This window comes from Doryrhamphus excisus, linkage group LG15 (genome assembly GCF_037039965.1).
Source record: "Doryrhamphus excisus strain RoL-2023G ecotype Guam linkage group LG15, RoL_Dexc_Guam_v1.1, whole genome shotgun sequence".
NCBI classification, from domain to species: domain Eukaryota; kingdom Metazoa; phylum Chordata; class Actinopteri; order Syngnathiformes; family Syngnathidae; genus Doryrhamphus; species Doryrhamphus excisus.
In genome coordinates, this window is record NC_136371.1 from 12,304,530 (window position 1) to 12,329,506 (window position 24,977).

Genomic DNA, 24,977 nt, shown 5'->3' on the forward strand with positions numbered 1-24,977 from the left:
CTTTAAACAAGCTGGAGTGCCTGTCTTTCAGGTTCCAAGTATTTCCTCCTTTGGCTGGAAAACCACGGAGGACTATTGTGTTATTTCAATTAGGTTTGACTTTGTATGTTGCCCAGTCCACATCCTGGTCCAGTCCATTCCTTGGCCAGTAGGGGGTTCAGATCAGGGGATGTTGTTGATTGTTGCCAGCTTGAAAAGCCCTTGGTCACACATACACAGTAAATTAAGTCAACTTGATGCCGCTTGCATGTACAGTCTGTTTTCATATATGTTGCAGCAGTACAAGTCCAGTACACACACACACACACACACACACACACACACAGATGAATGACATGAGTGAAATCCCAAACATCCATTCATTGACTTGAAATGACAAATCAGTTTACCACTGTCTTGCATTTCAACGCAGTCGTCGCCATTAGGTTCTCCATCTCCATAGTCGGTGTAGTCAGTGGGTGAACCATCCGTCCACATCATGTCCCCCTCCTGCAAGACAACGTCACATTTCAATCGTGACTCTGACCTGTCCGCCCTCGCTACTTGGCGGTTCCAACACCACTCCTTCGCTTTTGGGGTTTTTCAAAAATTCAATAATGAATAAATGATACCTGTTTTGTGGTTGAATAAGCCTATTATTTGGGAAAACATCACATTTAAGCAACTTTTACGCCTTTTTTGTCTAAATTAGGCATTATAAGTACAAAATGATGAAATGAACTAAGATCCAAATACAACGTTGTACACTGGTCACTCGATGTCAGTAATTGTTTGGTGAGAGGAGCACCAGACACCTCTTATTGCAGATTTCAATCATCTCACAACAGTGAACGATGACCATAAATAAAAATAAGGCTACTGTTCTAAAACTCGACATCACTTCCTGTCCTCCACACATCTGTTTCACAAATGTTTTACCTGGACAGTATCATGGAGTCCGATCCAGGTATTTTCAAACACGGCAGACCCTTTCCGAATGAGTTCTTTAACGACTGCATTTTCCAGGGCGCTGTGGATGGACACCAGATTCCCACCAAGAACTCTGCAGACGCTCTGACAAGAGAAAACAAAGTACAAATTGTTTTATACAATAGCACATCAAGGTAGCGCTGCCTAAATAGGCCAGGAGGCGTCCCTGTGAATGGCTTTCAAATCATGTCATTCATCATCCCACAGTCATGCTTTTAGTTGAGCGTATCTGTGAAACTGGGAACCATTTCATGTTGGCATGCTAACGGTGTTGGGCGTCTGGCTGCTATCGGCTAACTGCTCCGTTTCAGGTGGCCATACATCAGGTTGGCGTCACCGGCTCAAACAGCCTTTAGGGGTGGGGGGCATATAGTGTATAATCGTTGCTAGAAGTCATGTCAAATATGAGCAAATATTCCGCATACATGCGCTGTTCTTGCATGTAGAACTTCGGAAAAAGTTACCACTGGTGGGCCTTGATGAAGGCGGAATAAGTCAGATGGCCTGTGGGAAAAAAAGGTTAAGAAATGCTAGAATTCCAAGGTTCAATGGTTCTCATGATGTCACTTTTATAGACAGTGTATACATATTATACAGTAAAGTCTCGTTATATCGATATTCTCGGGAGTCGGAAAAAATATCGATATAACCGGACTATCGATATATCCGATCCTGCGCCGAACTGCATTAAAAGTGGGCGATAAATGTGGGATCTTTGATATGGCATGTAATTTTCTCCTTGAGTTCATGGATTGCGTATCTAGCATGCTTTTGTACTGTAGTGAAGTGAAAAATAAACTTATGCATTGAATAAAAACGTCTTTACACTTTTTTAATGACTATTTATTTTCTAAAATTCAACCAATGCAAAATCCTCACGCTTCAGCAGACAAAACCATGAACATTGTTGCAAAAAATGATTGCATTCAAATACATAACACAATTCGGTTAAAGTCAGATGGGTCAAATTTTTTTTCAACATTTATTATTTTCATAACGCACTCTTGCAATAGTGACTCTGAGTAAATATTCAATAATGCACTCGACATTGTTCTATACACACAAGAGAAACCACGAACGCCAGCATGTACATATGAAAAACAGTGATTATTGCAAGCGATAAAAAGATATCTGAATATCTGAATACAACTGTAATGCTACCTGTTTCAATAATTCAATTGTTCGTGCGGATCTTATCTCTAAAACGCTTCACGAGCTTCACAACGCCAATTTATACCTGCTTTCATCCCTTTTGATGTTTACTAGTATTGTAGATTTACTAATCATATTAATTTTTAAGATACAAGTGTATTGATTTATTTCAAACAACAAGAGATTGCTTATTTGATCAAGCAATACCGTAAGTTTACTTTCATAATTTATCAGTAAAGCTAGTGCCAAGAATATTGAACACATCTGAAAACACTAAGTCTATTCACTGAATCTTCCCTCTAAATTATACAAATATTTACTCCTTTACTTCAAAAGATTGTTTAATACTTACCTCATATTAATTACCTGTAATCCTCTAATTACCGTCCGTCGGTGGAAAAGCCGAAACGGTGTTAGCCGAAAATCAAACAATACGCCGTTTACAGATTTCGCTAATGGTGGTATTGAAATCCTTAAGCAAATATTGATTCAGCTTTAAGCTGCTTTTGTATCGATATAAGCAGACCAAACTGGCTGGCGGGAGATGAAACGGGCATCGTAGTAATCGGATTATCGTAATAACCGGGTATCGTACTAACCGGTACTAATTATATCATAAAAGACTAGAAATTTGCCGGGAAATGAAAATAGTATTGTAATAAGCAGTACTATCGATATAACCGATATCGATATAACGAGACTTTACTGTATTTGTATCCTTTGCCCCCCCCAACTACAATGATAACTACACCAAAGTTCATGTAAGGGATATCAATTTGGGAAATATGGGCCATTATTTAAACAAAATAAAATACTGTCCAAGCATTCATTCATTTTCTACCGCTCCGAGCAGACGCGGAGCGCCCAAGTTACAGGTCAATCTACATTCCTGAAATTGAAATAGTTGTAAAATTTTGAAAACATTTTTTGATACTAGTAGTAAGCTTTTTAGCTGAGATGTGTTTTTTCTCTTGTGCAGTATATCACTTCCTACTATATCTATACGTGTTGCTTGACAAATACCAAAGTGGCTAAGTTGGACACCCCGAAATAGAATGTATTCAAATGTGTTGTTTTGGCTAGACAATTCAAAAGGTGCACGCTACAATAAAGCTTTACAGTATAGATTTAAAACATGAATTGTATCCAAATAATACTATTGTATGGACTTTATGTGCAAAATGCTTAAAGTATTACAGTAGATATTGTGATACGTCCCAAAAATATCAGGATATATGGTGCATAGCGCCCAAATCCGCTTTCCACCATTAAGGAGTACGCTTAATGTCATAGAGTCTGCTAAGTGGTTTGGAAGAAGAATGTAGGTTCCATCTATCTATACTGTCTATACTGCTTATCCTCATTAGTGTATGCTGGAGCCTATCCCAACTGCCGTGGGGGAGAGGCGGGGCACATATAGACAAACAACCATTCCCACCCACATTCATACCTATGGACAATTGGAGATATGTGATGAGAAGGAATTTCTCTGAATTGCATTGAATTCAATTGAACATCCTGTGGTGGACTCAATTCAAATTCAGCTCAGTGCTGGCTACTGCTTGCTCCATGCCAGCAAGCTAAAGTACCTAGCCCAGGGTGTGTTGATGTCACGTCGGGGGCTACGAAATATCTGACACAGGTTGGAGGATGTCATAACAGTCATGTCTACAGTAAATGTCAGCATGGCTACATTTTTACTTAACCATCAATGTTGACGTAAATAAGCATTGTACGGTTATGTCATGGTAAAATGTCACATACTCACCTTCAATTCTTTAAACAAGCTGGAGTGCCTGTCTTTCAGGTTCCAAGTATTTCCTCCTTTGCTGACGAAGGACTATTGTGTTATTTCAGTTGGGTTTGACTTTGTATGTTGCCCAGTCCACATCCTGGTCCATAGCCTGGTCATCCTGGAAGGGGAACCAGGGACCGGGGACCGGGGACCGGGGACCGGGGACCGGGGACCGGGGACCGGGGACCGGGGACCCCCCCCCCGGGTCCTGGGGTCTTTTTCCCCCAAAAGGGGTTATGAGTTTTCCTTGGTCAGTAGGGGGTTCAGACCATGGATGTAGGATGTTGTTGATTGTCGCCAGCTTGAAGCCCTTTGCTACACATATACAGTAAATAAAGTCAACTTGATGCCGCTTGCATGTACAGTCTGTTTTTGTCACTTTATGAATGCAGCCTGAGGGCAGCTATGCAAATATTTCTTTTTTTCCTGAAGCAAGCTATCATTAGTGACAGTATTTGCCTTGAGGACCTTAAGAAAATCCTTCCTTTACGAATATTCAAATTCCTGTGAATCACTGCCAGGACCAATCAGACCAAGGGTGTACTAGTAAGTGCAGTCGGGGCTATTTAAGAACAGGTTTTTAAAATGAATGAATAGAATAACAGAAATAGTCATTTGACCCCAAGAAGATGACTGGAATTCAAGCATTCACTCACTGTGCAGCCTCAGACATGTGACTAGAAACTAGCCCTGATGACGTTACGACAGGCACAATATTCCTCAGCTCAACATTTTCAAAACATTGCTGAACACAAGAATGTGGGTGGAACATCATCAGCAGCAGGAACTGCAATCATGCGTTTGGGATAACCTCCATAATGCTGGAGGCTTTTCCTGCATCACAGCGCTTTTGAAGGTCATGCCACAGCATCTCAATAGGATTCAACAGAATTCATGCTTCCATTTATCACAGCAAGTATTCCGGGTCCTGAAGCATTTTCCCAAAGGTCTTGGGGATCATTAAGATGTTTTCTGAGATAAGCCTTAATGTTTTGTTGGTTCAGTAGTGGTTTTGGTCTTGGAACTCTGCCATGCAGGCCGTTTTTGCCCAGTCTCTTTCCTATGGTGGAGTCATGACCACTGACCTGGCAAGCGAGGCCTGCAGTTCTTTGGATGTTGATGTGGGGTCTTTTGTGACCTCTTGAATGAGTCATTGCTGCGCTCTTGGGGTCATTTTGGTTGGCTAGCTACTCCTGGGAAGGTTCCCCACTGTTCATGTGTGTGCCATTTGTGGATGAGCTCTGAATGTATTGGTCCATCTAAAGTATATCCTTACCCACGCTGAGGTCACAAGCTTTGGGTTGTGACAGAAAGAACTAGGGGACGGATACTGAAATGCGGAGGCCGAAGGAGTTGGGTGAAGAGCTCGGCCTTCTGGGAGGGGCGTGAGTGGAGCCACTACTCCTTCACATCCAGAGAGAGAGAGCAACCAGTTGAGGTGGCTCGGGCATTTAGCCCTCCCTGGTGAGGTGTTGCGGTCATGCCCAGCCAGCAGGAGACCCAAGGACAGACCGGGGACACACTGGATGGATTATGTCACACAGCTGGCTTGATGCCCTCCTAGTGGAACTGGAAGAAATGGCTGGTGAGCGGGACGGGACGTCTGGCCTTACCAACCAAGACCGCTGCCCCTGTGTGTTGGACCCGGATAAACGGAAGAAAATGGAAAGTGACCAACTCAAAATGGAGGACAGCATCTAAGCAAGAAAACAAGAGCTCTTGTCCAGGAGGGACCAATCCATGCAAAGAAATTACACCCGACCTGACGCTTGAAACGCCCCAATCTCTGTGGGCACAAAGCCCCAAGGCAGTGATTTAGTCAAGAAGCTGCTTACTCAGCCATGTTCAATCCCTAACATCGTCTGCAAAGTATACCAGAAAACCTCACAGATATGACTCAAACATTTCCTGGATGCACACCTTTACCCAGATTAGAACCGGTCTGCCAGGCAGGCATCTTCCACTCAAAGAAAAAACAGCTTTCACTGGTAGAATTTATTCGGCAGTGCATCTGCAATAGTTGTGATGAAGAGCTGTCAGGCGTTCCAACACTACAAGGAAATAAACTTTGTACTGTCCATGCTTGTCAAATCCCCTAACTTGGGTGCACTGACCATCACAAGCGGCAGCTAAAGAAACAAAGATGCTCAGGAATATATTCGGCAGTCCTCAGATCTGCTGTGGCCACACCTGAAGGGAAAAGCCAGAAGAGAACCAAGAAGAAGTCCTCACTGAAAAGTTTGCTTGTTTTGACGTGTTTTTACACTTCTTACCCAATATAGTAGGTTTTTCTACTTCCTGTTGGATACAGTACTTTCTGCGCTGGCTATTGCCTCTTCAATGTAAAATTCAATGTCATCTTCTACTTCATTTAGCCATTTTGTGCTTGAAAATGCTCCACTGGAGGCAAAAATATGCTTTTTAAAACTAATAGGCCGTATGGAACCATGAAACCAAGGTAAATATCGGTGAAGCCGTGCAATTCAAAGCTTGATGCGGTGCAGGAGGACTGTACATATTAAACTCCTTTGTCATATTCTGACTTGGTTAGAAATTGTGAATAACTATAATATTCAGTCCTGAATCTGTTCTTCTCTTTGCTTTGGGAGAAAAAAATGAAAAGATCTTGGTTTCAATGACGTGAAAAGCAATGCTGCATGTGAGTTTTATGAATTATTTACACTGTACACTCACAGGCTGCTCTTTCAGTCTCTTTCAGGGATAAGCCTCATATACACAAACCGCCAACGCACCAAGCGCGCTAATCAACACATTCTCGGGTCGGCTCTAAAAACCCCAAATTAAAAACAAAAAGAAGATGCTCAGAATTCCTCGTGGACGTTCTTGGCATAGTCCATCAACTTGCTGCCCGTGAAGTACTCGCTGTACTTGAGGATCTCGTCCAGCTCCAAGCTGAAGTTCCTGTTCTCATCGGCGACGGCGATCATCTGCTTGGCTTCGTTCAGAGCGTTGTGCTCGTTCATCGGGTCCATGTACTCCTGCACCATATAAACCATACAGGCATAAAAATATCAACGCCTGTGTGATTGTGACAGGTGCTCCACATTAAACGTAGCTTGTAATATTATTGAAGAAATGTTTAATACGTGGAATATATGTAGTATGTTCTGGAGAAAGCAACAGAGCGGTGAAAGCATGGCCTCACCTCCAGCTCTTCCATAGTGACGATGCCATTGCGGTCCGAATCGATGACTTCCCCAAACTCCTTCCTCCGCTCGCGGACCCAGTTGTCGTCCAGGTCCTGGGCCTGCTGGTTCTCCACAGTACCCGCGGGCAGCGAGATGAACTCCGATAGGGTCAGCTTCTGGTCGCCGTCCTGGTCTGTGACACGGGTGCACAGAACACATGAATCACGCACGCCTGTCACACGGCAAGCACCCCGGGGGATGTTTTTGAATTGAAGAGGGAACGTACCCAAGTCACGTACAATCTCCTTGACCATGTATTTGAGCATTCCTTTGCTGTGCTCCGGGTGCAGGAAGGACAGGAACTCCTCCTCGTTCAGCAGCTGGTCCATGGGAGGGTTGTCGGCCTGCAACCAGCGGTCCTTCAGGTTCTCCAGAACCTCCTGAGCTGTGAGGGGCAACAAACACACACAGGTGCTTAGGCCATTCAGTCCAAATTCTGTTTTCATTTGGGAAAAACGGCATGAGGTATTTCTACCCCTTCAGGGATTTCAGGATTTTGTTCTTTAAAAATGACTACTTGTTCCTGATCATATGGTACCTTTCATTACTTCATATAGTAGTATTTATATAATATTATTTTATTTATTATTTGTAAAATTACAACTTCTTTCCTGTATTGCTATACCTCGACTTTTGTGCTACATTAAAGATGTAGCCAGGAACCCAAGTGCAGGAACTGTTTGGTGTCGTTCTCAACTTACTTTCTTCATCCAGTTTCAGATCGTCTTTTTTCTTGATTTTCTCCGCAGTCTCCTTTTCATTAAAACCTTTGCTGGCAAGAAACTTGATTCTGTATTCATCCCACGTCACGTGACCTGCACATTCAAAACAAAAAGTTACAAAATAAAGATGAGAGTTGGTCGTGGTGCTTGAATCAGCTCACCATCGCCGTCCGGATCGACAGCACGGAAACTGTTCTTGTTCTCCTTCACAGCCTCCTGGAAATGCTCTTCCGTCTTCTCCATGATCCAGCGCTGCAACTCCTTGGCGCTCACGCTGCGGTCCTTGTTGAAGTCCACTCTGCGAGAGAAGCGTAACAATCAGCAGCCAAACCAACGTCATCGATTGTAATCAGTCATCAGTATTGCCTCGTACTTTGTGAATATCTCAGTAAGCTTCTTCCTGTTCCGCCTCGGTTCAGAGTCCTCGTCAAACTCCTCCATGTCTTTGCCCAGGAAGACCTCCTGGTGGAAGTCCCTGTTGAGGTGGCCGTCCAGCTCCATCTTCACGCCGTTCAAGTGGTCCGGCGGGAGGATCTCGTTCTCATCCTTGCCAGCCGCACCCTTGTCTTTGGTGTCGACAGACACATTGGCCGGCCGTGCCCTCACGTCTATCCCCAGGAGGAGCAGTGCGCACAGGAACAGGGCCGCCACCAGAACGTTGTGGCAGCTGAGAAATCTCCACACAGACATTTTAATATCGCCTGGAGACATGTAAAGTATCACATTACGAGTGCGAGTTCAACATCTCTGAAACACACACCATTTACCTCCTTTATTTTCTAATGCATTAAATAAGTGCTTTCACGACAGCTTTTTGCCTTGAAACATAAAGTCACCTTAGCTGGTTAGCTGACAGCCTATTTCATCCTTACACTTTGATTAAGAAAATACATATTTGTCAAAACTGTAAAGTTATCCAAGAATGGTCCATGTTTACACCTGCCATTTGCGTGCTGCTACGTGTCGCCAAGTGACGTGTATGACGTAATGACCGGTGCTATGATGCGTCCACGCAAAACAGAGCAAAGCGACGTCAGCCTAAAACTTCTAATTTGTACTATACATATGTATTGATCAAATAATACCCAGAAAAAATAAGGACGCTCCCCTAAAGTGTTGGTATCAATCACGGACCACTTCAAAGATGTCAAAATGAAGGCTACCTCGTCAATGTAGCCCTGCTGTGCTAGCATAGACAGACAAATAATCGAGGGCGTGGTAACATTGGAATTAAATAGACAACACAATTATTTATTGCAATACGATAATGACCGCTCACCTTAATAACCCTTACAGTAGTCAAAACCCGCTAATGATGACGTCGTCGGCCGAGAGGCGGGGGCTACCTACGGCTAACGACGCTAAACTGTCACACTGTCGTAGGTTCTCTTCCTGTTGCCGTGGCTGCTGTTCCTCTGCCGTTGACTGCACAGTGTGGGACGGATAACGACAGCGACCTACAAAATATCCGAGGGAACGTTGTCTTTAAATTAAAAAAAAGACGCATCGAAGCTGACGCCACACAGTTTTAAGTTTACGTCCATGCTAATCAAGGAAGTATCACGAAGACCGGAAGTGGGGCGTTCAAGTTAAAATGTTTCCGTACGAACGTAGCAGAAAAAAACTACCGCCAGACATGGAAATAAATTACAAACTACTAAAGAAATTTACTTATTTGTTGCTACGGTTTATTTAAATAGGGCTTTGAAGTCTAACGTCAAAACTACCCGTTCGCTGTGCTGTGATGTGCGTTACCGAAATGACGCGAGCTTGATCAGAACAAAGCCAGCCATTGACGCAGCCACTGCAAATCAGGTGACATCCATTAGGCGCCATATTGGGAAGGTCAGTTGTACTTCACGCTGCAGCCTCTGGGTGGCGCAATATTACAGCCTAATAATATTGCGTACTACACAATGAACAAAAAGTTGGAAAAAGTCCAGTTTTATTTTTGACATATATTTGCAACGATTACAGGATTTGACACTATTTAGTTACATGTTGTAACTCTCCTACTAGATGACAAGATATTTCGTGAATTTGCTCAAGGCAAATTGGATCTTGAAGGGCTTCAGGTAGCATTTCACCTGAATTATCATGCAGAGCTCCACACGTTGCAACACACCTCTCACGCATGCGAGTCGTTGCCAAAAGAACCTCTTGTACTTCATATCAGATAAAACAGAACCGAGCTAGGTCAGCTGGAGTGCTTGCCTACGGCGGAGAAGGGCGGGCGGACGGCTCCTGTGTGTTCCCTCCTGGAAGCTCAGAAAGCCAAGAGGACACTGACTGACGCACGGAGCCCAGCAACACAACTCGCTGCTGGTGTCTCCTGTGTGTGTGGGGTGCGGTGGGGGGCCTTCAGCAAACCACAATGGCCGTGGATGGCTGTGGCCACTGATGAATATTCAGGAGGAAGAGACTGGGAAGCAGGACCTTGCCTATACTCAAAGGTGTGATCTTTTTTTGTTGGCAGACTTGACTTTTACTGCCTACATCTCTGTGCAGAAAGAAAAGTTGTGGTCGCCCCTCCCCTCTGCCTTTTTGGTGCACCCCCTCTTACCTCCTACCTCCCATCTTCCAGCTCACCCCCCAACAGAGCAGAAAGCGTGAAAAATCTCACTAATGGGTTTATTTGCTGTCAGATGGGGGCCACGTGTCATTCCCTCGGTGCATTCTGCTTGAAACATTTCATAGTTGAGTAACCAGGAGGGCGAAGAGGGGCGAGGGTGGTGGTGTGGGGGGGCTCAGCTGCAGTTAGTGACTGTCTCTCGGAGTTGCTGCATTCTTCTCGGCTCGGTGGCTCGTGAGCATCCTCCCAACAGAGAGTCCTGTCAGGAACCCGTGCGTACGAGTCTGGAGATGCGGTGTGGGTACGCTCCGCTGGCTGTGGCGCTGGCGGCGTTGTGGACGTACTGTGTTCTGGATGCAGTGGAAGCCAAGAAGGAGAGGAGGAGGCCAAAAGAGAGCTCGCCGCAACACACCGAAACCTACAACGCGACTCTGTCAAACAGTGAAGAAGAGTCCGGAATCCTGAAGGTATGTGCCCAAACACTTGTGATGAAGTTTCTCACCAACGCTAACAGGTTGCAGGGGACAGGTGTGACCCGCAGGGGTCAAACCCCATCAAAAATGTGTGAAACCCTGAATGGATGACTTCCAGGGGGTATGCCAGGAATGTGCACAGCTGAAAGCTGATCACAGCATCAATTAGTGTGAAGTGGAGTGTGAACGTTCTCCACCCGCTTCACTGCAAGGTTTTTGCAAGGTTAGCATTGTTAGTCGTGATACCTTGACCCAAGAAGTCAACTTGTAAACACTTGCTAGCTTCTGTTTCTCAGTTACTATGCTTGTTTGAGGGTTGGCTTCAGGGGCGTCACTAGGTTCTGAGGACAGTGGGGGCATAGCCCCCTGGAGATGCACAGGATATGAATGAATGTAGTAGACATTCCAAAAAATTCAAAAAATCAAAAAAACAAATAACGAACAAGAACCGGGATATAACTTTCCCACTTTTGGACAGATTTAGAAGAGATACTCAATTGTTTTAGGCTACCATTAAATTTACACAAGTACACACAATCTATACTGCAAAACCGCTGCTCAAGCTCTAACAACTATTCTGTCCAGTGGACAGTGATCGATTACGTAATAATCATAATTATATTATTAATTAGCCTATTATTATGACTATCATCATTATTCTTCTTGAGATTATTACTACTACTATTACTAGTAGTAGTAGGCTAGTATTAGCCTGCTTATTGGCTCACTTATTAGCATGCTTTTGCCCTATTATATAAAATTTGTCTGAGATTTTTTTTGTAAACAAAAAAGATTTTTTTTTGTAAACAAAAAAGATTTTTTTTGTAAACAAAAAAATCTCTTTGTTTTTTGTAAACAAAAAAATCTATAAAAAAATATATGAAAAAGAAATCAATAAAATAATCAATAAAAAATACCAAATTATTTAGGGGGCCTTAAGAACATTTTAGGGGGGCTGACGTCCCCCTAAAATAGGCCTAATGATGCCACCAGTTGGCTTTATTCAGGTTGTTCAGAAACCAGAAGGTTGGTGGTTCGAACCCTGCTTCCTCCTTTGCAGTCTTAGTTGTTGTGTCCTTGGGCAAGACACTTTACCCACCATGCCTTCAGTGCTGCCCACACTGGTAGTCACGTTTCCATCAGCATGGAGCTGTGGATTCTCACTGTGAAGTGCTTCGGGTATTTTCAAAAGTGCTACATAAAACCAATTTATTAAAGATCAGTGTCCTGTCACCCGCCTCTCAAAGTCAGCTGGGATAGGCTCCAGCTCACCCATGGCCCTGAACAGGAGAGTCAAAAGATCAGGCTTCCAATCTCAGCATCTCTGTGTGGACCATGCAGGTTCTCTCCGTGCTTTCAGGCATCCAAGACCACTTGCGAATAGTGAATAGTGTCAACCAATTCTAGTTTTATTATGCACCACGAGAAAGGACACTCGCAAGCTAAATGCATAAAAGCTGAATCCAGGTTTAAAATGCATAGTTACTCACCGCTAACGAATGATAATGAACTGTGACCAGATGGAATCCAGGTAGGCCTGTCACCATAATAAATCTATGAATCCATCAAACAGGCGGGAAGCATGAGCCCTGGATAAATTGACATATAAGTGTATACATGTCTGCGCCATCTGTTAGTCTTTCTGTGCTACACAGGCTGGATGACAAGAGGGTTCACCCTGCATGTGTCTGTGTGCATTGGCTCTATATAAATCAACACAAAAGAGAGTGAGCATCTTCTCCCAACACAAATGAAAGGCCAAAGGTGATAGTTTGTAAGCCCGATGCAACAGTGTGCACTTGCTGAGGCTTTCGATGGGCGGTGTATAAATATTACACCAAATGGTGCAAAAATGTGACATGTGACATGACAACAATGACGTGACACAATGACCTTTGAATGATCACCTTAATGATTTTTTAAAAGTTGAAATGATATCATCTCAATGACTGTTTAGTCGAAATTGTCGACCAGCAGAACTGGTTATCGTGGCAGGCCTAAATCTAAGCCACGTTTTGCCGTCCTTGGGTGTGAATGTTTGTTTGTGTGTGCCCTGTGATTGATTGGCAACCAGTCCAGGGTGTCCCGGCCTCTCATCCAGAGCCCAGCTCATCCTAGTGAAGACAAGTCAAGTCCTTTCTGCTCTTCTGATGGCATCGCTGTCATCATAGCGAGTGGGCTGACATCATAAGGTAGATTGAATCCTTTGTCATGGGGAAGGACTCAGACTGCTCGCAGATTAGCCACTGTCAATGGGCTTGCAGCAGTTCAAGGTTTTACCAGGCAACTGGGCAACAAAAGAAAATGCAGCCAGACTCATCAGTGGATCAGGTGGCTCTTTTGCAGACTGTGTCCAAACATTTTGAGAAAATCTCTCCAGCCCAGTGGTGCCTCCTAGCTTCGGGTGATTTTGACTCCAGCACAGCAGCCATGCTGGCGGACATGTGCACAGAGATAACCCAAAAACTCTCGGCTGATACAATGAAAAGCGTCATACTGTTGGTCCAGCAGCGGATTGGCGACACACTTGTTGACAAGGTGAAGCCAATCCCGGAGGGCACCATGAATAAAGCCTTTTCTTTGGCGCTAAGTGTCCCCGTGCAGCCGTGTGACTACGCCAACAAGTTGGACTCGCTTCTAACGGATGAGATTTCTCAGAGGGTTAACCGCGGTTTGGCGTCGGCCATCAAAATGGAGGCTCAGCCGTTGGTGCCATTCCTCTACATCCCCGGCACATTCACCAATCTCAAGATACTCTTTCAGATGGTGCGGCTCGCTTGTGGTGCATTGTGGACTTACCTGGGTCAAGTTAAGTTGAAAACCCGGTGTTTTGGACCCTGTTGGCGTCAGTTGTCAGGCAACGAGCCACATGACCACACTCAGGTCACACAGCCATCCCGTCGGATGTCGGCCAACAGTCCAAAGTCAAACATCAGTGTTGATGAGACAACAGAGGCGGTAACTGAAATCCTCCACAAATGGTCTGAACCCAAGGACACAGAACCTACAGGTTTACGACCCAAGACCCCCGTGAATGTACACGGCACAGCATCTGACATTGTCACCACGATAGTCGCCGACCTTCATTACGCCTCAGACACTGACAGCAGCAGCAGTAACAGCAGCAGCAGCTCGGTCAGCCCTCATTTTGATTTGAGGTTGATTCAAAAGACGCTGATCAGCTTCTTCGCATCAAGCGTGCAACCCATCCACCGCCAGGTGTTTCTCCGCAAAAACAGCTTTGTGGACTTCTCAAGAATGAGATTCGAGAAGATGATGGCGGATGTGGTCAGTCAGGGTCTGTGGAAAGAGTCGGAGTACCTGGTGAGTCTCCCCGGCATCTCGGCTGGTACATCAGATCCGAAGGTTTCCCTGCCAACTGTCCTTCCTGAGGCTTCTTTTACTTTTGAGCTAATCCAAGATGACGTTGAGGACCTGTACAACAATTTTGCAGTCGCAGGAACAAAAGTCACCGAAACCCTTGAGAACCTGAGTGATGAGATCACAATGTTTTCCAAAAAGCTGAGGAATAAAATCTACAACTCTGTCAATGCCAACCAGGAGACCTCTCAGCTTGCAGCCAAGCTGTCCCACGGACAGAGAAAGCCCACCAAAACAGATGTTTTGTTTCAAATTGTCGACGATTCTGTCGGGAAGTTCTTGCAGCAGGTGATCCTCTGGATGGAGATGGAGCCCAGGAAGTGGAAGGCCAGTGCTGATGAAGTTTGCGGTACCCTAAGTGACATTGACGCGCTCATCACAACAATAGGCACCTCAGCCATCACTGACTCGTCACTTTCACGATTTTGTGCACAGACTCAAACAAAGCTGGCAAGAAGCCTCATGAGGAAGCTGATTAAGACGCTGGTCAAAGATCTACCTCCCAACAGGCGCAAGTTGCTGAAAGCACACACCATACAGCTGATAATTGTCCGACTAGGAAACAAAGTGTCCAAGAAGGCCAACCTGCAGTCTCTGTCTACCTTAGATGGTAACTTCATCCAGACTGTTGCGGAGGACATCCTCCAGCATTACCGTTCTCAGGAGAAACTCTTAGAAGCTTTAATTTCACAGGAATTGTCTTTTGATGACGTGGTGTTGAACCATCTGATGAGCAACCTCAAGAGATGCAAAAGTGCTGCTGAGAGAAGTAAAATCAAGAAGTTCTTTACAGTTTTACTCAAACCCTTCGCACCTTTCTGCATGGACTGAATGGAGGAAGGAAGGCTGTTCGTTCTTTGGTCCTGACCAAAGCACTGACACGATATACAGTTGTTGTCCAGTAATATCACAGTAATACCACAGTAATACCACTGTAATACCACAGTAATACCACTGGTTACTGGAATCCTCTTCCACTCCTCCATGATGACATCAGTGGTGGAGCTGGTGGGCGTTAGATACCTTGCACTCCTTTATCGTCCTTCCTTCCTTCCTTCCTTCCTTCTGCTTGAGGATGCCCCACAGGTGTGGAGGAGACATACTTGTCCACTCCATCACCTTCATCTTCCTCAATAAGACTCTTTGGTGTGTGTTTGGACTCCTTATTACGTTGGACAACTGCCATGCAGCCCAGTTTTTGCTTCACATTGTCACAGTATCTTGGAATTCATCTTTCTCCTCAATGAACTGCAGCGCCCTCAGTGGCAGTAGCATTCGTGCTGCCCAAATCGTTATGATACCACGACCAAGGGAACTGATCTTCAGAATGGCCCAGAACATGTTGGAATTCATGTTTTGCCTCAACGAACCACTGCTCCCTCAGTGCAGGAGTACTCATGCAGCCCCAGACCGCACTAACACTGCCACCACCAGGGGAGCGGATCTTACGTATCATACGTAACAGTACACATTGGAATTCATGTTTTCCGCTGAACCAGACTTCCCCAGTGTCAGCAGCACTCGTGCAGCCACAGACCGTGGTACTACCGCCACAAAAGGAGCGGACCTTCAGAATATCACAGCACATTTTGGAATTAATGTTGTGAACTGTAGCTCCCCCAGTGCTGACAGGACTCATGGAGCTCCAGACTGTGAGACTGCCGCCCCCAAGGGAGCGGATATTCAGAATGAAAAGTGTATCCGACTTTACTTTGTGTAGTATTGCCCCCTCTTTCCACTTTGAGGAAACGCATGTTTTCATTTTATTGTTTGATTTTTTAGTGGCTCAACAAAAGATGGATAGATTTCATGCTAAAAACAAAACAAATGATGGCTGGGAAGGCTGGGTCACAAGCTCCAATGTCAAAAGTATGGACTGGATGCGAACTGGATGCGATCCAGACTGTGCATTTGGCAGGAATTTGAAGGTAACGTGGAAAATCCCATTGAACATGTTGAGACGCTTTAATGCGTGTGTTGTGTTGATGTAGCACCCGGTTACATTGTGTTCCCTCGGATTAAACATTAAACATTCAACTCATTCATGAATGTGCGCATGTGTAAAGTAGCAAGCCGCAATGAAAAACGTTGCCTTGCTCAAGGGCAGCTTGTTGTGAATGTGTCAGTAGATTTGTTTGTTGATTTGGGTTTTTTGTTGACGTTTGGCCCACCCATTATGTTGGCATCCGTGTTGTAGTGTCCAATATAGAGTTGTGTGTATGCGTGTGTGTTTGGAAGACAGCACGGAGGCACTTGCGGCCGGCTGCTGTTTATTTGGCTTCAGGCCGCCCCATAAAAGCACAGCCAATGAAGAATGACGGCGCGTCTTAACTCAAGGCTGCTCAACATTATGAGTCGCTGGGATTCCGCTCATCCGTCTTGGCGGGGGTGGGGGTCTCGCTGTTTTGACAAACGACACCCCCCACCCTCTCGCCTCCTCCTCATTGTCGGCCCTGTGCCATGATGTCATTCCTGGGAACGCTCGCCGGGCAGATATTTTAAGAGTTCTTCCCAGTCAATTGATTCTGTCATTCAAAGCTCCATCTGACTCCGCCGTGTCTGGGACGTCCCAACCGGGAAGGGGGAGGGTGGGCCTGGAAAGTATCCAGAGTCCTGAAACAGAACACCTTAAGTCCAAAGTGTGGCACATTGAAAACTATCATTCAACAAGACAACAAACAAAACAACAACAGCAAAAATGGACAAATTAGTACTCTTTCAAGAACAAGTCAAAATATTTAGAGAGACATGTTGTCATTTTACAAAAAGTATTGTCAAATTATTAGGAACAATAACTAGTTTGGTGGCACGGCGGTCGAGTGGTTAGCGCGCAGACCTCACAGCTAGGAGACCAGGGTTCAATTCCACCCTCTGCCATCTCTGTGTGGAGTTTGCATGTTCTCCCCGTGCATGCGTGGGTTTTCTTCGGGTACTCCAGTTTCCTCCCACATTCCAAAAACATGCTAGGTTAATTGGCCACTCCAAATTGTCCATAGGTATGAATGTGAGTGTGAATGGTTGTTTGTCTATATGTGCCCTGTGATTGGCTGGCGACCAGTCCAGGGTGTACCCCGCCTCTCGCCCGAAGACAGCTGGGATAGGCTCCAGCACCCCCGCGACCCTTGTAAGGATAAGTGGTAAAAAATGAATGAATGAATGAATGAACTAGTTTGGTTGCATAAAGTGGAAAGATTTAAAAAAAGATTTGCCCATCTATTTCTATGCCGCTTCTATCCTCATTAGTGGGGGGTGGGGGGGAATACAGGGTGTACCCAAGTCAGCTGGGATAGGCTCCAGCATACCAGTGACCTCAGTGAGGATAAGCGGCATAGAAAGTGGATCGATGGCTTTGTTTTGTTTGTTTCTCTTTCAACTTGTCTTTTACCTTTTTACGTTTTTCTTCTTCATATTTCTTTATCATAAAGAAAAGCTACTTCTGATGTTCCCGATTCTAGCTTCTGTTCTTTTTTAATGCTATTTTTATCATGCTCAGCTGGTCAATTTAAAAACAGGCGCAGGCTGCACTTTGGACGCCCCGGCAACAGCATGTCAGCATTAATATCATGTATCCAAAATACGACAGAATGGTACCTTTATGTGTCGAGTGTTGACACGTGGCTAGTAGAAGGACGACACGTCCTGCCGTGACACGTGCATTGTGACAAAAGAGGCAAACATTCAAGCCTGACGTTGACGTAGCGGTGAGGGCGGCCGGGGCCTTCTCTGGAGTGATGGGGCCGCTCATGCCTTTCCAAGACACCTAATCCTCTCCTTGTGCCAGTTTACACTCTCTTAGAGGGAATGTGAGCCTCTACAAACAAAAGACCAGTGCAATCTGTCATTGTTGAGAGCGCTGAGGAATCTGCCATGGCGGTAATTGGGGGCGTGTCCAGTCAATGACTAATGGCGGGAGTTCGCCTCAGGCCCAGCTTTTTCTTTCCTCACGCTCGTCCTTGCCGTGGATGAATGCGCCTCTGTCTGTCTGACATTTTGCACCGAACAACGCCACAGATGCGCCTGTTGTTCGATAAGTCCGCCCGATCACGCGCCCCCGCCTCCGTACCCCGCCAGGGAGAATAACTCTCATTTTAGGATGACAAATACTTCAATACACGCATTGTTTTGGTTGGAAAACTATTTTGTGTCATGGGAAATCAGGGAAACTGTCATACAAGCTTCAACACTGCTGATAATACCGTACATAGAAATAGTCTGTTCCAGGGTCAAACTGTGGCTGTCATAAAAGCTTGATGAAGTGTACGAGCAACAGCCTTTTCTCAGGTGTGAAGAATGATTGATAATGATGGTAATGAATAATGCCACGTGGCTGCTGCACGTATGACAACATTTTACCTGGAGGTTGCCTACAGCCACAGCTGTTCGACCCTTGCCTTTATGGACCGCACACCCGGCGGTTAATTGAACAGAGGCGCCAAGGGATCATGTTGCGTATTCTGAGGTCTCATCTGCATGGAAAGTGAGTTTGTGTTTACTGGAAGCCATCTTGGCGTCTGCTGTTACGTGTTTCCCAGCAGAACGTGGATTTAAAAAAAAAAAGCTAGCTTGTTTGTTTAGTCTGAGAAAGTCGTGCCAGATGTTTTGAAAGCATTTTGATTCCAACGTGTTGAGAAGGCAAACAAGATGTGGCTTTTTTTTATTGCAGTGGAAAGCAGACGCAGGTCCGCTGTTGCTTTTGCAGATCAGCCAAAAGCTAAACAAATTCCACCTTGCTCTTTATCTCCTCATCTATCTGCACTGAAAGACATTGGCTGAAAGGCTGCTTAAGATTGATGCTGTCTGGAATTCATCGGGCCTGACGTTGGACAGGAATAATCTTTTTTTTTTTAAGTGGACGCGGTGCGATGCATGAAAACATCGCCGCGTCCAGACGGCTTCTTGGAGCTTTGGTGTCCGGCGAGCTCTTGGACTGGCTTGTTTCACACCAGCTAACATCGCACCCACGAACTGCACTACGCCGTTTCCCCCAGAGGGCAAACATGGTGTTACAAGACAAGTTTTCCACTTGTCTTGCAGGTTTCCGACCAGCAGAGAGTGGATCCACTGGGATCATGGATGGACTTTGTCAAAAGACCTGTTGGAAACTTCCCGGCCAAATGTCGCAAAAGGAAAAGACCTCTGGTAAAAACTCCATAGCACCCAAACCACCCCTTGACATTTAGCGCAGTACAATGTAGTACTATTATTTATTTAGGATTTATTTATTTCTTTTCCATCTTAATTACTCAAACTACTTCACCATTTTTCATTCTATTCCAACACCATTAATATTGCAACAATATTATTGCAACAAAATTATGGGTAGTACTAAAACCATTAGTACTAGTACTAGTACTAAAACCATTAATAGTAATTGTAATACTGTATTGCTTTTAATAATCATCATAATTGTTGTCAAAATACATGACTATTATCATTATGACCATCTGATGTCTTGCTAACTTTGAATGTCTGTCCTTCCTGAGCCGGGTCCAGCTGGTCCCCCGGGTCCTCCAGGCCCACAAGGCCCACCCGGCTCACCTGGAGCTGAGGTGACGCAGGAAGTTCTTCTGCAGGAGTTCAAAGAGATGATCAAAGGTGGATATGACGTAGATATACGATGTCATAGACGCAGGTAACATCACCGCGTGTTCTGTGACGACAGAGGCCACAGAGAGGCGGACTGCGGCCCTAGAAAGACAGTCCGTATCCAGCCAGCCGGCCGTTACTCTCCTCACGCTGGAGGACATGACCCCCTGCCGGCGGATCCAGGAGGCCTTCCACTGCAAGCTCAAAGGACCCGTGGTGGTCGACAAGAAGACTCTGATGGAGCTCCAGAACTTCCAAACCGTATGTTCTTCACTTTTACCCTGACTCGGAGTGCACGAGAAAGAGGAAAGGTGTAATACCAGTGGTGCCACGGTACAGTCCTAGTGTGTCTGGGTAGACCACCATAGACCTGAAAACGCTCCTTCCGACCCGTTTGCTTCTCTTCCTTAAGACTGTTGTGGTGAGACGTTGTTGTTCTTGGTAGTCGGCAATGAGTTTGTGTGCGGGGCCAGTCGCCCACGGAGGTACCTGGCTAGCGCAAGGCTGAGGTTCGGCGCAGAGACCGACGGGCTGTCCAAAATATCAGTTGAGTCGCACGCATCACTCTCTGGCCGGCGCACAAAAGACACTCTGTCTGTGACTTGGACGACACTTTGGAGAGGACAGAAATAGACACTTTCAGAAACAGCACGCCTGGTGCCCGGGCTAGCGTAGCATAGTGAGTTCCAGTCTTGAAGAATGACCATTTCATTGGGGGCGTCATAGCTCAGGGGTAGAGAGGTCGTCTCCCCAACCTGAGGGTTGCCGGTTCGGCCCTCTGTCCTGATCATGCCGAAGTATCCTTGGGCAAGAAACTGAATCCCCTACCTTGAAGCATTCATGGTTGTCCATGTGGTTATTAAGTTATTAAAGCTCTTTCACGCACCAAACCTCCTGTTGACCTGTTTCCTCTTTAACACACCTGATTGTATTTTCAGCCGCCGGCTAAGGGAGCCTTTCTGAGAGGGTCTGGCATGGACAAGTCCACCGGGAGATTCACGGCCCCCGTCTCAGGGATCTACCAGTTCTCTGCCAACGTCCACATTGGTAAATCACACAAGACAAGCTTCACTTGATGGGAGTGTCAGTGGTCTCACTGAAGTGGGTGCTGGATCTACTGTACATGCGTATGAGTTGTGTTCCTAAGTTAAACAGGACATGTAAAATACATTCATACAAACACTACATGCAAGAATGACCCTTTGGGTGTCTTACAGGCTTACAGGAAGAGGCGTTGCAAGGGAGGGAGAGTCAGGATTATTGCTTCGTTGTCACTTTTCCTTTCATAGGAGCACATGTTCAAAGATACCATCTTTATCCATGATGATGTTAGCCTTCATTTTCATTGACTCGCTGGGATCAGCAGAGCCCCCCCTGCATCTGGGGGACATGCCAACGTAGTTCTCTCTAACTAGTTCTCTCTTTTTGTGTGTGGTATTAATCATTTATAGGAGGGCATCGTAACCATGACACATTGTAACCCAAACGCCGTAATGCCAAACATCATACTACAAAATGTAACACAAAAACTGTAACCTGTAACCACGAAAGGTCGTAATGACAAACCGTATAACCACCAAGCGCCATAACCACAAAGTTGTAACCAGGAAACGTCATAACCAAACTTCGGAAGGCAAAATGTCGTAAAACGAAATTTCGGAAGGCAAAATATCGTTAACACGAAACATTGTAATGCCACATGTCATAACCACCAAATGTCGCTGGGCATGACACTTCACAACTTCAAGCACTGTAACCACAAAATGATGTAACCATGCAATTTTGTAACAGGAAATCTTATGACCATGAAATGAACATGAAACGTTTCAACCACAGAATGTCATAAGACTAAATGGCGTACTGTCAAATGTCATAACCCGGAAACATAACCACGAGATGCCTTAACCACAAACTTTGTAAACAAAATGCCACAACGCCAAACAGTGTAACCACAAAACCTTGTTGCTTTGGACATAAACGCTACAATCTTTCCAGATCACAGTGAGGTGAAGAGAAGCAAGAGCCAACTCAAGGCCAGAGACAACATTCGAGTTCTCATCTGCATCGAGTCGCTGTGCCACAGATACACGTAAGCACCACACATGGTGTCTTGCATGCTCCCAAGCTCCCAACGCCTTCCTTTTCACAAGTAATGCCAACATCATTTATCTCACCGTCTGTCCCCTCTGAAAGGAAAAAAAAAACAGACACTTGCTGGTGATGTTGTTGTCTTTTTAAATGTGGTTGTGAATATTGTCTTTTGTGGTTGTCATTTTGTTCTTTACATTCTCTCACTCTGTCCCCTCTTAAATGAAACTAAACCGAACACTAGCTGGTGTTGTTGTCATTGTCTGACACTTAAGCCTCCACAGCCTCTCAGTCTGTCCCTTCTTAAGTGAAACTAAACCAGACACTAGCTTGTGACGTTGTTGTCGTATTTTATGTGTTTTTGAATATTGTCTTTTGTGGTTTTTATTTTGTTCTCTACATTCTCTTAGTTTGTCCCCTCTGAAATGAAACTAAACCCGACACTGGCTGGTGATGTTGTTGCCTTTTTTATCATCTTGTCTCTTTGTCCCCAGTTTCTGTCAGTTTGGTTTCCATATTCAGTCTCACTTTTGTGTTACTCAGTCTGTCCCCTCTTAAATGTAAGCAGACTACGCACTAGCTGTGTTTATTGTCTTATTTGTAGTAGTTTTTCTATATTAGAAATAAGGTACACAGATGATTGATCAGCGCAACGTTCTCTGCAGGCCTTGAAATGAGAATTCCCTTTGAACTCGTCACTTAAGTGACCATGGCCGGTCCCCTTGAGCTATTCTTATGTCTTGCAGGTCGTTGGAGATGATTGTGGGCTTGGAGAGCAACAGCCGGACCTTCAGCGTGAGCGTTCAAGGACTCCTAGAGCTCCAGGTGAGTCCAAGGCAACTTTTCCACTGATTCTGAGTGAGGAAGGACACCTAGCATCGACTAACAATCGGGCTGGCCCCTGCAGGCCGGCCAATACACGTCCATCTTTGTGGACAACGCCGCCAGCGCCGCCGTGACCATCCAGAACGGCTCCGACTTTATGGGCGTGCTCCTGGGCGTGTAGCGCGACGCTGCGGCCGCCGTTGCCGCCACGCCACCACATGAACTGCTGTGCCGAGCGCGGCCACGCGAGTTCAAATTGAAGGGGGCGGAGCTTAAGCCAGTTTATTTTGGACAAACTCTGAGCAACCAAACGAGACGTGATTGTCACTCTTGTACTCCACGTAGAACGTAGAAGCATGTACAGTACGTATGATTCATACTGTGTACATTTCTTTACGCTGTTGTCATGGCAACATGCTCCAAAGTCCAACATTTGCTGTACATTAATATCCCTACTCTATACACCCTTGTAAATGATCATCATTTGTTAGCACTGGACTTTGTTGTGATATTTATGTATGAACCTTGCAGTGTGTATGCTATTCCACCAAATAAAATGACTTTTATTAGAAACAGTCTGTTCTGGGGTCAAACTGTGGCCATCATAGAAGTACACAAGTACAGACAATGTTTGAAGTCATTTTAACATTTTTACTTGCCATACAAGTGTAAAAAGAAGTTAATTGCTATTAACAATAATATAAATGGGCGGCACGGAGTGGTTAGCGCGCAGACCTCACAGCTAGGAGACCAGTTTGCATGTTCTCCCCGTGCATGCATGGCTTTTCTCCGGGTACTTCGGTTTCCTCCCACATTCCAAAAACATGCTAGGTTAATTGGCCACTCCAAATTATCCATAGGTATGAATGTGAGTGTGAATGGTTGTTTGTCTATATGTGCCCTGTGATTGGCTGGCCACCAGTCCAGGGTGTACCCCGTCTCTCGCCCAAAGACAGCTGGGATAGGCTCCAGCACCCTCCGCGATCCTCGTGAGGAAAAAGCAGTAGAAAATGAATGAATGAATGAATGAATAATGTAAATTGTTTCAGGGTCAAACTGTGGCCATGATAAAAGCTATAATAAGTGCGCAGGTCGAATGTAATTGTAAAAAGAAGTTAGTCATAATGTAAACAGAAATAGTCTTTTCCAGGGTCAAGCAGGTACAGGTAAGTCTCAAATTTTATTTAAGTGTAAAAACGTGGCATGTCATGCGGCGCAAACAGGATGACGTTTGTAGCGAGTTAGTGACCCCTAGTGGCCTTTTACGGATGTGCTGCAATGAATGTTGCCATGTGGATTTTGGGTTTTTGAAGAAATTGGTCTTGAATAAATTGTGTTGAAGCCAGAGCCTTTCCCACGTTGCAGCCAGACAGTCCCATTTCCTGTTCTATGTTTATCATCACATGTTGCCACACGGGCCACAGTTTGGATAGCATTGCTTTCCAGGCTCCCTGAGCTGACGTCTTTTAGGCACATTTTCCCAGAACAGAACTCAAAAAGTGTTGAAAATGGAAGATTCTTCCTTGGTACTTCCTGTCTCTATGGCGACGGCAGGAGGTGTTGGACGCGTGTGCTCGACGCCATCCGTCACCCCGCAGGTCGGTGAGGTGGAGGAATGTGCTTATTAGTGCACACACACACACACACACACACAATGGGGCTGCTTGATGCAGAAAGGTCTTGGTGTAGCAGGGGCGTCTCTCAGCGTTTGCTGTAATCGCCGTCACTCAGTCTGATGCTGATAATGGCGACGATGGGAAATTCCTGTCAGCGCTTGGGCAACCTCTGTCTTGGCAGGCTTACTCCAATGCGTTACGGCACGCACGCTGTCATTAAACACAATTTGGAATAGAAAGACACACAATTAAAACTCCAAAGGCGTATTGTGTGCATCAGGCTGCGCCTTCCTCCTTGCTCATCTTGGCATGTCGTGGAGAGGAATATGTGGGAAAGTGAGCTTTCAGCCGTGATGATGCTTTCATGGGAACAAACACAATCCGACATATGAAACCTCTTATGTCATCAAGCTCTGACAGGCGACAGGATTTTGGACTTGTGGTTTAGAACGCAGCCTATTTCTTGTATGACACTTGTATGACAGTTAGGAGTGTTAAAAATGTGATTTAATACTTTGCCTGGAAACACTAAAGCTTTTATGAGGCGGCTCCAAATAAGGCGGTGTGCAACAGCTGACCATAGTAGGAG

The 24,977-nt window shown here is 45.3% G+C and overlaps 2 protein-coding genes across 2 annotated transcripts; one reads left to right on the forward strand and one right to left on the reverse strand.

Annotated features, from left to right (window-relative positions):
• Window positions 1–5,896: 5,896 nt before the first annotated feature.
• Window positions 5,897–9,567, reverse strand: sdf4 (stromal cell derived factor 4). Its single transcript, XM_058052271.2, has 7 exons — window positions 9,127–9,567; window positions 8,221–8,548; window positions 8,009–8,145; window positions 7,827–7,940; window positions 7,352–7,510; window positions 7,083–7,258; window positions 5,897–6,915 (listed from the first exon to the last, which is right to left on the reverse strand). Exons 2-7 carry the CDS (start codon window positions 8,535–8,537, stop codon window positions 6,739–6,741), a joined length of 1,080 nt encoding a protein of 359 aa, XP_057908254.2. The 5' UTR covers window positions 8,538–8,548; window positions 9,127–9,567; the 3' UTR covers window positions 5,897–6,738.
• A 1,022-nt stretch (window positions 9,568–10,589) lies between these two features.
• Window positions 10,590–23,324, forward strand: c1qtnf12 (C1q and TNF related 12). The gene is made up of 8 exons (XM_058052272.2): window positions 10,590–10,886; window positions 19,308–19,412; window positions 19,757–19,868; window positions 19,936–20,120; window positions 20,798–20,906; window positions 21,855–21,948; window positions 22,694–22,772; window positions 22,855–23,324. Exons 1-8 carry the CDS (start codon window positions 10,710–10,712, stop codon window positions 22,951–22,953), a joined length of 960 nt encoding a protein of 319 aa, XP_057908255.2. The 5' UTR covers window positions 10,590–10,709; the 3' UTR covers window positions 22,954–23,324.
• The last annotated feature ends 1,653 nt before the right edge of the window (window positions 23,325–24,977 follow it).

What these genes read in the sequence shown, in the direction of transcription:
- sdf4 (XM_058052271.2), bottom strand. Translation starts at nt 8,537, where the DNA reads ATGTCTGTGTGGAGATTTCTCAGCTGCCACAACGTTCTGGTGGCGGCC. An exon ending in CTTACTGAGATATTCACAAA is followed by an intron (nt 8,146 to 8,220) that starts GTACGAGGCAAT and finishes CTTCTCTCGCAG; the next exon opens with AGTGGACTTCAACAAGGACC. An exon ending in TCACTATGGAAGAGCTGGAG is followed by an intron (nt 6,916 to 7,082) that starts GTGAGGCCATGC and finishes TATATGGTGCAG; the next exon opens with GAGTACATGGACCCGATGAA.
- c1qtnf12 (XM_058052272.2), top strand. Translation starts at nt 10,710, where the DNA reads ATGCGGTGTGGGTACGCTCCGCTGGCTGTGGCGCTGGCGGCGTTGTGG. An exon ending in AGCTCCAGAACTTCCAAACC is followed by an intron (nt 20,121 to 20,797) that starts GTATGTTCTTCA and finishes TTGTATTTTCAG; the next exon opens with CCGCCGGCTAAGGGAGCCTT. An exon ending in CTCTGCCAACGTCCACATTG is followed by an intron (nt 20,907 to 21,854) that starts GTAAATCACACA and finishes CAATCTTTCCAG; the next exon opens with ATCACAGTGAGGTGAAGAGA.